General features: G+C 42.0%; 1 protein-coding gene across 1 annotated transcript in view; it reads right to left on the minus strand.

The window, feature by feature from the left end:
• Window positions 1-16,663, minus strand: part of LOC115775787 (butyrophilin subfamily 3 member A2-like) — a 62,123-nt gene that overhangs the window by 23,235 nt on the left and 22,225 nt on the right. The window contains exons 3-4 of the mRNA XM_030723322.1: window positions 11,291-11,623; window positions 11,107-11,205 (exon numbers count right to left, since the gene is read on the minus strand). Of these exons, the coding sequence (XP_030579182.1) occupies window positions 11,107-11,205; window positions 11,291-11,623 (432 nt within the window). The remainder of the gene's footprint in view (window positions 1-11,106; window positions 11,206-11,290; window positions 11,624-16,663) is intronic.

Consider the following 16,663-nt stretch of genomic DNA (forward strand, 5'->3'; position numbering starts at 1 on the left):
ACCTAAAATAAAAACTAATAAATAACAAGCAAAACCACTCTGAAAACTAATTAAAGCTAACTGAATTAGAGAAAAAAAAAGTAAAAACTAACTAAAACTAAACAATAATGTAAAAATCCAAAACTATTATAACCCTGGCCCACACAGCCAGTACTAGCTAACCATCGTGCCTTCGCCAATATGTTCCGCTCATTCAACCCGGCATGGTACCGCACTAGACCTGGCTGGAATACTCTGTGGCTCAGGACGCATGTTTCTGCTTCCCGAATGAATTTGTCACAAAGTTTGCCCAAAAAAAAACCAGAAGAATGATTCTGTAGTTTTTCACATTTTGCATTTTTTGCAGTTGCTGTTCTCTTTCTGTTGTACTGTTGTATAATAAAAAAAAGAAAAAAAAAAGAAAAAAAAAAAATGTATATTCCAGCCACAGAAGGTCACAAATCTGTGTACTTTTTGTGATGTCCCAAACCCAGATAAATGGAGAGGGTATATGTATATCTTTGTGCCTACTAGGGCTGTATTCAACTCCCAAAAAACAAACAAATATAGCCTAATATTTTGTGTCATATATATATACTTGCCCACCTACATTTTCAGTCTGCCCACCCAACTACAGTGGGCTAGAACCAGGCCTGGTGTGCAGCAATATCAAAGAGCAGCCTTTGAAAGACTACAGTTCCTGAAAATGGTCGGTCTTTGCTTTGCATGTCTAACAGCAGGTCATCTGGCCAAGAACTGTAGAAAAAGGACCTCGTGCCCAGAGTGCTCCCTCAAGCACCCAGCAATTCTACACGTGGTAAAGGATGTTAAATCAGATTTGAACAGCACAATTGGTGGCTTGCAAGGCACAGGTGGGGCCACAAGTGCTCTTGTGTCAGAAGAGAGTATAAGCAAGAACACTGGGTACATGCTTCTGCTAGTGAGTGTAGTCTTCCCATTGTACCTGTGCAGATAAAACACAAAAGGGGTCAAGTAGTTTTTGACTGACTTACCAAGGAGTGTCGCTGAATGACCAATTGTTGCAGGGACCAAACCTGACAAACACACTCATTGGTGTACTGTTAAGACTCAGGCAGGAGCCCTTCGCCATGATGGCAGACATAGAGTCCATGTTCTGTCAGGTGCGGATACCTGATAATGATGCTGACCTGCTACGCATCCTCTAGTAGCCGGATGGTTATACAAATTTGGAACCAGCTGAGTACAGAATGTGTGTGCATCTATTTGGCGCTACATCATCTCCCAGCTGTGCGTCATATGCACAAAGAAAAACAGCAGAGGATGCAATAACACAGACCTCAGCAGAAGCAGTACAGACAGTTCTTAAGAATTTCTATTTTGACGATTGCTTGAAGTCTGTTCCCACTGAGGACCAAGCGGTTGATCTTGTCATGGAACTGATGACGTTATGTGCTAGCGGTGGTTTCCACTTGACCAAGTGGCTCAGCAATAGTAAGGCCCTACTGTGCTCAATACCTGAACAGGAACGAGCAGCTGAGGTCAAACATCTAGACCTGGAGAACGACGAATTACCAGTAAAACGGGCCCTGGGCATGCAGTGGTGCACCAGTACAGACAGCTTCAGATTCAAAACACACCTGCCAGATAAGCCATGTACAAGAAGAGGCATCTTAGCTGTTGTCAGTACAGTATATGACCCCATGGGCTTCCTGGCACCACTCCTGCTACCTGTTAAGCGTATTCTGAGAGATCTCTGTAAAGAGAAAAAAGGTTGGGATGAAGAAATCCATGGAAGGCCACGCAAAACATGGCTGGATTGGTTAGCACACCTCAACAAGCTTTCAGATCTAAAGGTTAGCAGATGTTTCAAACCTGCCACCAAATCCACCACTTCTCAGATGCCAGTCAGGATGGTTATGGCGTTGTGTCATATCTTTTGTTGACGAAGGGACAAGGTGAGAAGCATGTATCATTCTTGATGGGAAAGTCCAGAGTTGCTCCACTCAAACAGATCACAATTGCCAGAATGGAATTGACGGCAGGATCAAGGATCCCGAAGATAGCGGTGCGCTGGCAGCCCCCGGGTGCCAAAAGACCCCGAGGACGCCCCCGCAATACCTGGCGAAGGTCATTTTACCAAGACCTTAGAACATCGAATATTCCATTGGAAGAAGCCGAAACACGGCACAAGACCGAGCCCTGTGGCGATCTTTTGCCGCCCAATATGCCACATAGGCATGAGAGGTCCTCAGTCAGTCAATGGTAAAAAGAGAACTTGAAACTCCCTTGATGGAATCGATCTTTTGGACAGATAGTACGACAGTACTAAAGTACATTGGAAATGATGCGCTTCATTTCAAAACGTTTGTAGCCAACAGAGTTTTGTACATAAGAGAAGCAGCAACACCTGCCCAGTGGAAGTATGTCAACACGACTCGAAATCCGGCAGATCAAGCTTCAAGGGGCTTGAAGTTTGAGAGTTTCATTAAAAATGTGAGCTGGTTTCAGGGGCCCAGGTTACTGACAGATGATGGTGAGTGGCCAGACCAGCCTGAGCAAACCTACCTTATGGAGGATGATGCTGAGATTAAGACATCGGCTGCAGTATCATGCTTAGTTCAGGATGAATGCAAAGAGCCACTGAACAAACTCGTGGAGTATTATTCTAGTTGGCACAAGCTTAAAAAGGCCACTGCCTGGATTTTACATCTAAAGGAGTCATTGAGGTATTTAAGTGAGAAAAGGAAAGAGCGGGAACGAGCCATGCAACAATCTAAAGAAGATCCAGAAAGGCAAAGAGACATTATCAAACAGCATATGGTGACATGTAAGAAGAACCTTGCTAAAGGAATTCTTACTGTTGAAGATCTAGCCAGAGCTGAAACAGAAATGATTAAATACAATCAGAAACAGACCTATGCGGAAGAGATAAAGGCTTTGCTGCTCGGAAACATGTGAGTGAAAAGAAACAGTTCAATCTTCAAATTGGATCCATACATGGAAGATGGTGTGCTGAGGGTAGGAGGGCGTCTGAGAAAATCAGCGATGCCCGAAGAGGCCAAGCATCCCGTTATTCTGCATAAACAGCACACAGTAGCCCGCCTTATTCTCCATCACATCCACCAAGAAACTGGACATGGAGGCAGAAACCATGTCTTAGCCAGATTACGGCAACGCTATTGGATACCAAGGGCCAATGCAGCAGTGAGAAGGGTGATCTCAGAGTGTAACCTTTGTAGAAGACTGTATGCAAAGGCAGGAGAGCAGAAGATGGCAGATTTGCCACTGGACTGGCTACTTCCAGACAAGCCACCCTTTATTAACACTGGTGTAGATTACTTCGGCCCATTTGAGGTCAAAAGAGGGCGTGCTAAAGTCAAGCGCTATGGAGTGCTTTTTACATGCTTAACTACAAGAGCAGCGCATATTGAAATAGCCCATTCCCTTGACACAGGCTCGTGTATTAATGCTTTATGGCATTTTCAAGCCAGACGAGGGCAAGTGTCAATCATTCGTTCCGACAACGGCACGAACTTTGTCGGTGCTGAACGAGAACTACGAGAGGCATTGGCAGAGCTGGACCAGTCTCTTATCAATGAAGCAATGATGAAAAAAGGCGTTCAGTGGATCTTCAACCCACCTGCTGCTTCCCACCATGGCGGCATTTGGTAAAATAGCTGAAGGATTCGAAATTGAGTCACTAGATAGGTCAGTGGTTATTCCCCTACCCCCGCTCACTGAGTGTCAAGACATTCCCAACAACAGGAGTGAAATCCCGACCCCTAACACGGAGCTACACCAGCCACACCTACAATCCATAGCAAACTACATCCCAGAACTAGATCCTAAAGCTGAAGTACTCCTGTTACTAGGGCGAGATGTTCTTACAAGTGCATGAGGTCAGACAGAGAGTGAATGGCCCCCATAATGCGCCCTTCACCCAGCGCTTAGATCTGGGGTGGGTTGTAGTTGGGGAGGATTGTCTGGGTAATGTTCATAGGCCGATAGTCAGCACTCTCAAAACAGTTGTCCTGGAAAATGGTCACCCTACAGTTTTCAAACCATGTGACAGCCTTCTGCAATTCAAGGAAATGCCACACCCAAATAGGCCAATTAAAGCACCCGAGCAAACTCTAGGACAAATGGTCTTTAACCAGACAGAAAATGACAATAAACCAGCTCCCTCAATACAGGATGCTCTCTTTATCAAAATAATGGACTATGCTATGTTCAGAGATGAGGACAACAGTTGGGTCGCCCCACTTCCATTTAAAGAACCTCACCAGCAACTGCCAAACAACAAAGAGCAGGCAATCACAAGATTCTTGTCCTTAAAATGGAACCTAAACAGGAAGCCCAAAATGCAGGAGCAATATGTGGCTTTCATGGGAGAGATTTTCTCTAATGGTCATGCTGAGGTGGCACTCCCACTAAAAAAGGAAGAGGAGTGCTAGTACCTTCCAACTTTCGGAGTTTACCACCCAAGGAAACCCAATCAGATCAGGGTTGTTTTCGACTCCAGTGCCCAGTACTCCGGTGTCTCACTTAACAATGTCCTCCTTACTGGCCCTGATCTAAATAACACACTCCTTGAAGTTCTTCTCCTCTTCCGGACAGAAAGTGTTGCAATCATGGCAGATATAAAGCAAATGTTTCACTGCTTTATGGTGCGTGAGGACCATCGTAACTTCCTCCGTTTTCTCTGGCACAGGGACAATGATATAAATAAGGAAGTTATCAACTATCACATGAAAGGCAACTCACCGTCTCCTGCTGTAGCTGTTTACGGACTACGCAGGGCTAGGGTGCAGATACTGTCAAGTTCGTGGAGAGGCACTTTTACATTGATGATGGCTTGCTCTCCATTCCCTCTCCCGCTGAGGCTATAGACTTGCTTCAGAGAACACAAGCATCACGCGCTGAATCCAACCTGGGCCTGCATTAGTTTGTTTCTAACTTGCAGGCAGTTATGCTGCCCCGAAGATTGTGCACCAGTCAATAAAGACTTGATTTAAGTGGTGAAGAAACCCAATCCCAGCAAAGCCTGGGGCTCATTTGGGAAATAACAAGAGACACATTCACTTAGTCTCTTTCTTGGATGTCTGCCACTGTGATCGTTACTGGGGCCTGTTCAGAGAGGTTGCTGTGGTCTGCTCTTAAATCCACTAGCCACTGAGCATTGGTATTGTGTGATGCACCCTTCTACCATACGCTCTTCCAGTATTGCTCTGTCTCCAGCCTTGGTGGGGGTGCTATTCTCATATTGTTACCCTAGCGACCAGAGTGCGTTGCGGCAGAGATGATGTTACTAATGTGGTGCGATGTTAGAAGGATGCTGCTGATAAAGTTGCATATGAGTACACAGTAGATTCACATTTATTATTATATTTAGAAAATATCAGTTTTGATTATGGTCGTATCATTTATTTTGTTGTTTTTATGCCACACCTTAAATGCCGGTATGTGGAAATATTGTCTAACATCAAACTTTATTATGAAATTATTATTAGTATTAAATTAATTATTTAAAAATCATACAATGTGATTTTCAGGATTTTTTCTTTTTAATTCTGTCGCTCACAGGTGAAATGTACCTATCATAAAAATTACAGACCTCTCCATTCTTTGTAGATGGGAAAAATCAGCAGTGCATCAAATACTTACATTCCCCACTGTAAATGCCACTACTTTTGATTCTCTATTACTCAATTCCCCTATTATTGCCCACCAAACAAACTGTGTGTTTTCTCATTATCAGAGACAAAGCTTTAAAAATTAAATAAAATAACCATAAAAATGAATATTATTTTAGTTCAACCTTTTTTGACTCTTTGAGTCAATGTTTGGAGAGTGACATGTTTGTGAGACAGACAACATTCAATGAGCTAAATTGTCTGCCAGGGTGGGGTTTGCAGTACCCAGCACCACGTGTTTACAGATGTATTCTTAGTCCAATTATCTGACTACATACATGATCAGGTGTTGTAACCATGATAGTTTATAGTTTTCTTTACACCTTTTGTTCCTAGAGTCGGAAAAGATTTGGGTAATAAAGTGTTTGAATATGTTGTCCCCTCTTCATCAAACAGTCCCCAGATGAATTTGTGGCTGACAGAACTGGTTGTTTTGGGGAAATTTAAGGCTTTGTTGAAGGCACCAAGAAAGATATAGTCTCAGTCTGTTTTTCAGGTTTTACTGCTTCTACTTAACTCACCTTGACTTCTGGAACTGTTTTGTTTAACGTGTGATGTATGAACGTAGCTGTCTCTTCTTATTGTTGTAACTGTCTTTCAATCTCAGTGAGGTTTCTATTTGGTTAATAAAGGATAAATGAATCCAGCCCTGTGTGGATCATCAGCTCCAAAATGTCTGCTCACTCATGTTCTTACTGTCTGTACTCTGGTTGAATTTCACTAATTATATATGAACTAGTCCTAAATTGCACTGGAGATGGATTTTCTCTTCATCCACACTAATTCTGATCATTTGGACCTGATTGTTTTGATGTTCTTTGATAGCACATTGAAAATCCTCACAGTGGCTTCTATTGCTACACCGACTGGACCAGTGAAAACCTGAACTGAACCCCTCTGAAACTTGAAGGCTTCATCTGTTTGGCACCAATAAGACTGGTAGGTTTGAATTGTGTTTGTGACCATCGCTCAGTACCAAAGGCTTATTTGTTTCTTAAAAAGAGGTGAAAAGTTTTTACACCACCATTTGTCCTTTTATATTATTGGATGATGGACTATAGAAGACATGAATGTACAGTTCTTAATGGATCATATGTAGTTTGAAAGAGCTCTTTATGTTCTTTAATTCAACCTTATAATTGAGCCTTTCAATAGATCGCAGCTTTATTTGGGTGTTTGTAAAGTTTCCTGTGTGAACTCTCAGGAATCTGAAGCAGTCTAATATACTGGGGTACAGAGGAAAGAGCAACTCTTTCATGGTCTCATGATGAAATCCATCAGACTCTCTGTTAACCAGCATTAGCTGATGTCACTTTACTCAGCCTGTGCTTTGAAGGGTCAGCTTCCTGTTGGATGCTTACCACACCCACCTACACCACACCACACTAATCCACAGTAGCTGTGTCCAAATTCAGGGGCCGCATCCTTCGAAGGCTGCATTTGTAGGCCGATTACGTCACAGCGAGGCGATGAAGGCTGTCCAAATTCAAAGGCTCCTCCAAATGCTGTCGACGAATGCGTCCTTCTTTTCTTGAATTTGAAGGATGGGTCCAGTGTATCCTTCGTGGCATACCATATCCCATCATTCATTGTGCATCAAAACTCAAACACAACAATCGTGAAGGATAGCAGCCAAAAAGTTTGAAAAATGACAGTTTCTGTGACACAAAATAAACTTTTAAGATGTTTTCAGGCGAGAATGTAAATGTGTAAACTTCAAATATCAGCTCGTTTTATCAAGATATCGCTTAATTGCAAAAAGTGCTCTGCCGTTGCCGCTGCTCTACCAGCAGCTCTCCTCCCTAGCTGTCAGCTGACTGGGCTATCGAGGCTCGCTTTAGCCGAAGAGAACGTCCGACTGCCGGCACATCCTTTTCAAACCCCCGCTGGCTTTCACCGCTGAGTGGAAGTTAAACAGAGATATAACGCACTCAGATGATCTCTAACAGCTGATGTTTGGTTTATTTCAGTGTTTCATTTGTTCCTCAGCAAATCGGTTCAGCTAAGTATAAAGTTAAGCATCATAACTGGATAGTTTTATTAAACATTAATGTCTCACTTAATATAGTTGGAAATGAATCATTAGCTCAGCTGTATTCCTTGATGTTGAAATGTGTTATGCTTGTTTTAACAGCTTATTTTGAATTAAAGACTTAAAATTAAACCACAAAAAGGAGAAAAAGTTTGTTCTCCGTTTAACCAGCTGCTTTTCCACAGCTGTGCTTCGCACTGTCACGTTGCTAGGCGACATGAGCTATGCTGAGGTGAGGGCAGGTGATGCTGATATGAAGGCTAGACCGTCAATTTCACAGATGCTCACTTCTAGCCTTTGTGGTCTTCGTGTGCTGCAAAGGTCCCGGTCTACATTGGTATTTATACATTTAGATTAATTTGGACTCAACTAACAGAACTATTGATTTGATCCAAACTAAAATCATTTCAGAGGATTTTAGTTTGAAATTACGATGATTTAAACATCTTCTTGTCTGTTTCACATTTTTGGCTTTTAGAGAAAAATGTAAAAATTAGATTATTTGAAGGTACTGTAAATAGATTCAAACTAAAAGCTCATAGAGAATAAACTCCTACCTGACCTCTGACCTCTGAGCTGTATCTACAGCACTGACCTCTGACTTTCAGATTCACTTGTTTCTTCTTCAGGTTGTTACCCTCCCTGCTGTAGATGGTGCAGGTGTAGCTGTTTGTGTCTCCATCTGTGGGGTATTTCAGGGTCAGACTGAGGACTCCAGATTTCAGCAGGTCTTCATTCATCTTTGTTCGGTCTCTGTAAGCCTGGTGCTGTTCTTCAGGCTGGTCAGAGCCGTTCTCATACACGTGGACCTTCCTGTTGTCTCTGTCCCTCCACTCCACTTTAGCATCTTCAGGCAGGTGAACTGTGGTTTGGAAGGGCAGCTGGACAGACTCCACCCCTGAATCCACCTCCACCTGGGGGACTGAGACAACAACAAACACAACATGAGCTTGGATGGAGACATTTGTGTTACCTCTAACAGGCTGAATGTTGCTGCTTCACTGGGAGCTCACTGTTAGATAGAAAGTGTTCAGTGTGAAGAGGAGACGCAGCAGAAAGATGAAGACTGACAGGAAGAAAGCAGTGAACAGACTGTTGGAGCTGCTGTTAGTGGGACAGGACTTTATTCAGTCTGTGAGGAGCAGATTGGACTTGATGAAGCAGAGAAACACAGTCTGAGTGTTTCTGTCACACTGACTCCATCACAGCTCAATATGAGAACATTTGGAACAATCTGATAGAAGCGTTCCTTTAGTCAAAGCTGCAAGAAAACACTATGAAAACACCTGACTGCACACAAAACTGCAGTACTGCCAAATTGTACATAAAGGATCCAAAGTCAAAGTAGTTATTGTGCAGAAACATGTTGGCATCAGAGTGATATGGAGCAGTATTACTGCTGCACATGGTTCAGACAGACTCCACCTGTTCAACCTCCTGTTTGATGAAAGCAGCTGTGGCAGGAGCTGACGTCTCCTCTCCATCATCGAGGCTTTCTTTGCTAACGTGCTGAAGGACCGATTCAGACCTTCCTCACGCTGCACTCTGACTCCTCTACATCACACATGCTGGCCAGGAAGAGGAAGCTGTTACCATGACAATTCACACAAACTCCTGTTCCTGCTGATGCTGCTCTGTTTGCACACAGGACGAGCATTCAGAGGAGCATCCAGCTCTGACCTCTCAGGAGAGACACAGTCCAGACTCTGGCTTCAGGCTCAGCAGACCTCACTAACAGCTGTCTCCCTGCTCTCCTGTCTCTCCCTCACTGTACTCTCCAATAAAGACAGACATCTTTAAGCCGACAGCAGTCGCTGTTTCAGCTGCTTCAAAGAGCTTTGGACACAAATATGAGCCTTTAAGCTTTTCTCAGTGTGACACTGAAGCTTTGACACGTGCTTCAAATCCTGAACAAGTTCAGAGAACAACTCTGTCAAAGTTTGCTTTGGGTAATAAAAAAAAAAGAAATCATGTGGCATGATGTCCTCGAATGAATCACCTGATTGGATCACAAACCAACTGACAGGTTTGAATTTGACCTCCTCGATACTTCATAACTGCTCTAAATAATGCACAATTTGTGTGTTTTCCACGCTGCTTTCTCTGCACAGCAACAAACTATTTGGACTGATCTAACTTTATTAACAGAGACAGACGTTTATCAGCTGCAGTTATAGATAGAATCCAGCTGATGGAGGAGAACTCCATCTGACCCTTGGATGCAGCCGTGACTGATTCTCTCCATGTTCAAAGGCTGAGAGCATCAGTTAATAAAAGCTCAGAAATAAAGAGAGAGGCTGCTGACAGCAGAGAGAGGTTAGCTGCAGAGCTCTGAACCTTCACACAGCTTTGGAGGATCACATGGAGAAAGGATGTGGAGATGTTCACAGCTCTGCTAGAGATCATGTTCTAGTTATTGGGACTCAGAAATGACTGATTATAGATGGGGACCAAAAAAGGCTTTTACTTGTATTTGAACTGACGTAGCTTAGCCTGTCTGTTAGCCACATGCTAAACAAACACATGTTCAGAAACTAGAAGCTGTGACCTTTCAGATGACCTCTGACACATAAACTTTGGGCCTACAGTTCATCTGCTGAAGCTTTTAAATTTGGGAGAAAATCAAAGAAAATCCCAAACAGCCACAAACATCAGACATGCTAACACTGAAATATTATTGGATGGAGCTGACTGAGACTAAACCTCCATCATGACCTCTGACCTGTATCTACAACACTGACCTCTGACATGGAGCAGCACTTCTTTCTTCATCCGGATGGATCCCCTATTGTAGATGGTGCAGGTGTAGGTGTCTCTCTCTGTGGGCTGTTTCAGGGTCAGACTGAGGTCTCCAGTTCTCAGCAGGTTTCTCTTCATCTTTGTTCGTCCTCTGTAAACCTGGTCCTGTTCTTCAGGCTGGTCAGAGCCGTTCTGATACACGTGGACCTTCCTGTTGTTACTGTCCTTCCACTCCACTTTAGCTTCTTTCAGCAGGTGAACTCTGGTTTTGGAGGGCAGCTGGACAGACTCCACCCCTGAGTCCACCTCCACCTTGTAAACTGAAAGAGCTGCAGACATGTTGGATGAAGAGCAGAAGAACAGACACACTGAGCCTCCACAGTCGGCCACGTCTCACACACATCAGCACAGAAACCATGAAGATCTCATGTGTCTGCTCTGAACATCTGAAGCTCTCCACCACATGACTGAGCACAACTCAAGGAGGAACATTTACTGAAGCTGCTGCCACACTTCCTGTCAGCACATGTTTCCATGGCAGCCTGCTGTTTACCACCACAGAAGAAGAACAGCTGTGTGTCAGATCAGTGCAGTGAAGTTTGTGTGAGCGACAGTCAAGGAGCCCCCAGAGGACACCTGTTAACCATTGGCATTATGGGTAATGTAGGAGGAGAGACTCACCTGACATGAAGTACTGCCGAAAATAAAATGAAAGACCTCCAGAAACCAGAAGAAGAACCAGGGGAACCAGAAGAGCTTTGGCCCAGGATGGAAATGGTTCTGTGAAGAAACACAAAAATATGACCTTTGATCTCTGACCTAAATCTACATCACTGACCCCTGCCCTCAATTCTGTTACACTGACTTTTGACCTGCAGCACTACTTTGTGTCTCAGGATGTCATTGTCCCTGTAGATGGTGCAGATGTATCCTCCTGTGTCTCTCTGTGTGGGCTGTTTCAGGGTCAGACTGAGGTCTCCAGTTCTCAGCAGGTCTTCATTCATCTTCGTTCGCTCTCTGTAAAAACCATCCTGTTTGTTAAGGTGGTCACTTCTGTTAGAATAAACATGGACCATCATGAGTTCTCGGTCAGAGCGAGTCCACTCCACCCTGGTGTCCTCGGGCAGGTCAGGTGTTGTTTTGCAGGGCAGGATGACAGACTCTGAGCCTTCCTCCACCTTCACCTCCACCTGCTGGTCTGAGAGGACAATAACATTAATCATAAAAAAGCAAAACATGTTTTGGACCAGATGTAAATATGAGCTAATTTCCACCTACATGTGTAAATAAATAAAATAAATGGAATATTAATATTACTAATGTTAGCTGAGGAGGGAGTTTAAGTCAGCCCCACAACACACTCACAGGAGGCCTCATAAATAAGGTAAGCAGAAACTTGTTGTTTTTAAATAACCAAATTCTGCAGAATTGGATGTTAAAATTTTCTGTGAGTGAGGAGGAGGTAAGGTCTCGAGAGAACAAATTTTAGAGAATCTGTTAAATAAACTGTTTGAAGTTTGTATATATTAAAGCATCAGAAAAATAAAAAGAGGTTGACAAAAAAAATGAGCGAAAAAGCATGGTGAGAGATACCGGAAACAAAAAACTGCCCTATAGCAATAGGGTATTGCTTAAATTTATTTATTTATTAAAACCAAGAAGTGTGTGTGGCTGGAAAATTTTTTATTGAATAGAGATAACTCCTAATATCCACAGCATGAAGTATGGTGTGTGAGAATTGGCTTTCATACCATGAAATTTGACGAGTAGTGACGTGTGTGTAGTAAAGTCTAGAGAGTACTGTTTAATTTTGTCACGCCCGGGGCAGTAGCGTATTTGTAACTGCCAACTGACAATAACAAGCTCATGTTTTGGTCGAGCCTGGCTGGTGGCGTTGTAATCGCCAAAAGACTTAAATAATAACTTGCTTGTAGAATAGACTGATGACTGTTTTTTTGATAAAATTATCATAATCAATATTTTGGGTGATCTTTTCATGGTGTACGTTGGCAGAGAAAAAATTGTAACAAAAGTGTTGTGTGAATAAAATAGAGACTAAGAAATTGGCATGAAATTGTTAGTAAAAGTGTGAATGAGGAGGCCTCTGTGTGTGTGTGTGTGTGTGTGTGTGTGTCAGAGAGACATAGAGCTTGTGTGCGTGTGAGTGAGAGACAAATGAGTTATGAGTGCTATAAGTTTTTTTTTTCCCCTTTTTGCTTTTGTTTGTTTGTTATTTTTTGGTATGGATGGTAGAGTTAGGGAGTGGTGGTCAAGAGCTTTCAGGGAAAGGTTTATCCCTGATACAAAGTGAGTATTGCCTACCACTGAAGGACATAAAAATGCAAAATTAAAAACAAAAAAGAAAAAAAAAAAGAGGGACAGTCAGGAGTTCATTGTTTTTAATAGGCTTTAATTGTGTGTCATTACCACAACCAGAATATAACAATAAGAATTTCATATACTTATTTTATTAAAAAAAAAAGCATTTTCATTTTTATTTATTTATTTTTTATTCTTTATGTGTGTGTGTGTGTCTACATGCATCCATCCATCCATCCATTCGCTTCCACTCATCCTGTTCAGCGTCACGGGGGGGCTGGAGCCTATCCCAGCTGTCATAGGGCGAGAGGCAGGGTACACCCTGAACAGGTGGCCAGCCTGTCACAGGGCCAACACAGAGAGACAGACAACAGTCACACCTATGGGCAATTTAGTGTAGCCAATTAACCTAACCCCAGGAAGTGCATGTCTTTGGAATGTGGGAGGAAACCGGAGTACCCGGTGGAAACCATCACAGAGAGAGGGAGAGACCTGGGCCCAGGTGGAATCAAACCCAGCCCTTCCAGATGTTATTCTAATTGGGAGGCAGCAGTGCTCCCAATTAGAATTGACATCAAGCCCTTAGAAACATTGAGAAGCAGATATTTTTGTTTTATTTATTGTTTTATTTGACTTTATTTCAGTTTTACTCTTAATTTTATTTCTTTTATTTTAAAGGGGAGCACACTCGTGGGTCCCTGACTCTATCACATTAGAGACAATTAGTGGAGAAAAGTTAAACTTAATTGATTTTTCTAAAATAAAAGCCAATATAACAGACTAATGCCTTGATCATCCCAAATTGAGGTATTTTATGTTAAATTGTTAAATTTCAAGAAAAAGTTTCTATGAGGAACACAATTTTAGTGAAACCTTAAAAAGAAAAGTTAAACAAATCAGTCTGTGTGAATATTTTGTGACACACTTGAATCAAAGCAAAACAAAGTGCCAAACCTTGAGCTGCCGCTCTGTTGCAAAGCAAAACAGAGAGAACTAAAAAAACCTATTTATGAAAATGTAGGATCAAATAAAATCACCTGATTTACTCTTTTGTGCATTTACATTTGTTTATTTGGTCGATTTGTTTAAAGTTAAGATTATAAGAGAAAAGCAGAGAACATTTGAAATTTGAATGTCTAAAAAATTTGATATTAAATCAACCATTAAAGGAAGAATCCAAAAAGCTAATAGCATAAAATTGAGTATGCTCTTTAGATAAATAAGCTAAATTAAGGTAAATTATTGAGATAAACAGAGTTATGTCTCAAAGAAGGGAGAAGAGTAAAGATTTAACTAATAAAGATTTCATTGTAACAGGAGCCTGAACAATATCACCGGGGCTGCAGAGACTGGATCAGCTACCAATAAAGAAACTGACGCAGATCGAGGTGTTCAAGATCATACCGAGTTCTCCTGAACAGACTGACAGCTCTGAGACTCAGCAAAAAGGCTCCTGGTTCCACATGACCTCAATAAGAAGGCCCAACTTCAGACAAACAGGTGAACTGTAAGTTCCTTGACCCCTGACCTCTGTGTAAAGTCTGAGACCAGGAGGAGGGTCATCAACAGGAGACCTCTTCAACATGGGGAGTGTTAGGTCTTAGGTGCCGTTTACACGAAGCCGTTTTCACTGGAAACGGTGTCGTTTTGATGCGTTTCAGCCTTTCGTTTACACGATGGCGTTTCAGAAACGATCCGCGTTTACACGAGGACATGTGAAACGATGAAAACGATGTAGTTCCCATGCCAGGCCACAAGTTGGCGTTGGTTTTCTCTTTGCAGTTTGTTTACGCAAGACGCGCATGCGTGGAGTGACACAGTAGGTAGTGCGGCAAATTGTTCATTACTTACAAAACGGCCAATGTGAGAGGTTTTGTGTGGACAGATGATGAGGTTGGATCGCTGCTGCACACAACGCTGAATTACAAAACGGTAAAAACACAGGAAAAGCATAAGAAGCACTCGTGAATCCGCGAGTACTGTTTATCAGTTTGCGCGTGCGCGAAAAACTGGCCGTCGCAACCATAGTGCGCATGTGCGAGTCGAGCGTTTTCAAATCACCCCGGTTTCAAGTGTTTACACGAAAACGCAAGCCGGTGCGTTTCTGAAACGCTCCACTCTGGACCCCGTTTCTGAAACACATCGTTTTCACTCTGTTGTCGTGTAAACAGAAGGGCGAAACGCATCAAAACGACACCGTTGTCGTGTAAACGCAAGGCCGAAACGCATCAAAACGACACCGTTTCAAAATGAAAACGGTCTCGTGTAAACGGCACCTCAAGCACGCTCAGTCACAGGCTCTCAGTGAAGAACCAAAACACATTAGTGGTCAAAGGTCAAAGAACTGCAGGAAAATAACAACTGACTGCGATGTTTCAGTTCCAGTCTGAACGTTCTCAGCAGTCTGACTCATAATCTGTTTGATAATTTATCATTGGAAGGCCACAGGAATATAATCTGCTTTGTTTCTTATAACGCTAATTATTGTTTTTTCTTGACATGAGGTCTAAGGAGGGACACGTCCTGATTTCAGTTAGATCATCACAGAAAACTATTGTGCCGTGAGCTCTGTGTAAAAGGTCGACAAAGGAGGGAAGTGTGAGTATGACCTCTGACCCCAGAAGTACCACAACATTTCAGTCTCACCTGACTGATTTTGACTGACTGCACTACATGGTGTTATATTCAGAGCAAGACCAATAAAGATACACAAAGTATAATATAAATAAATGGAGTCATGACAGTAAAATAATGAAGGTTTCTCTCACTAACACTAAAACTGTGTCACTCTTAAACAGAAAGCAGACTGTTTGTATATGATATAAGACAGAATTAAGTCCAATTAGTTTTCCTTTTCTTTTTACCAATTAGGACAACAATAATATCTGTAATTTTGGCAAATTTTCCATTACAATAACATTTAATAACATGCTTAATGAGAACTCAAATACTAATGCTGTCATTGAAAGATAACCAAATAATGAAAACAAATATCATTTGCAATGCCTATTGTTTTTATTGTTTCTTATTTTTGTACTTTGTACTTTATTTTTTAATCAATTTTAACAAAAAAGAGAAAATAAATGGCTAAATTCTAAAATGTCAAATATAAGGTTTGGGGGCTGGAATTGGCCAGTAAAGTCTTAAATCTGGCTGACTGGGTGTTTCTGGAGGCCAAAAGGAGGGAGCTGCTCTAAAACTTTTTGTGCAAATTTAAACTGTAGGATTCTAGGATGACTAATCATAGACTGTGTGAGCTTTAGCATATATTTTTATTTTTCCTGGTTTCTGACCTACATCTGTGTTAAGTGTTGATTTCAGAGCATTAATACATTTTTATTTTTCATCTGAATAGATTGAATCATTTCTAGAATAGAGAAATTTAGACTGGGTTAAACTAATCAAGAGATCTTTAACATGAAGACACTGAATAATAGATCTTTCAAACTTCTGCTGTTAAATATGTATCTTGGCAAATTGTAGTCTTGTAGTATATTTTTAGCACTTTGACATCAATATTTAGTATCAATATTTTACACTGCATGAAAAGTGGGTTTTTCGACAGTTTCTTGTATGTAATATTGCTGCGAGCCTTGAGCTTTAGGGCTCTCAGCAGGAGGCTTTGGCCAGAACAGTAAACTGTAGGGAAACTGCCGTGTCAGTGCTCCCTCAGCTCCCCCCTCTCCTCAGGTCTAGGGCAGGCTCTCATATGTAAAGGAGGTTTCTGTGAGTCATACAAATGCAAATCAAGTACTCACCAGTGGTCACCAGTACTCACCAGTACTCACCAGTGGTCACCAGTACTCACCAGTGGTCACCAGTACTCGCCAGTGGTCTACCCCTCCCAACAGTTGTAAGCAGCATATTTTTATTTTGAGATATATGTAATCAAATTTACATTATTATCTTTTAAGCCTTT

This window comes from Archocentrus centrarchus, unplaced genomic scaffold (genome assembly GCF_007364275.1).
Source record: "Archocentrus centrarchus isolate MPI-CPG fArcCen1 unplaced genomic scaffold, fArcCen1 scaffold_24_ctg1, whole genome shotgun sequence".
Classification (NCBI taxonomy): Eukaryota; Metazoa; Chordata; class Actinopteri; order Cichliformes; family Cichlidae; genus Archocentrus; species Archocentrus centrarchus.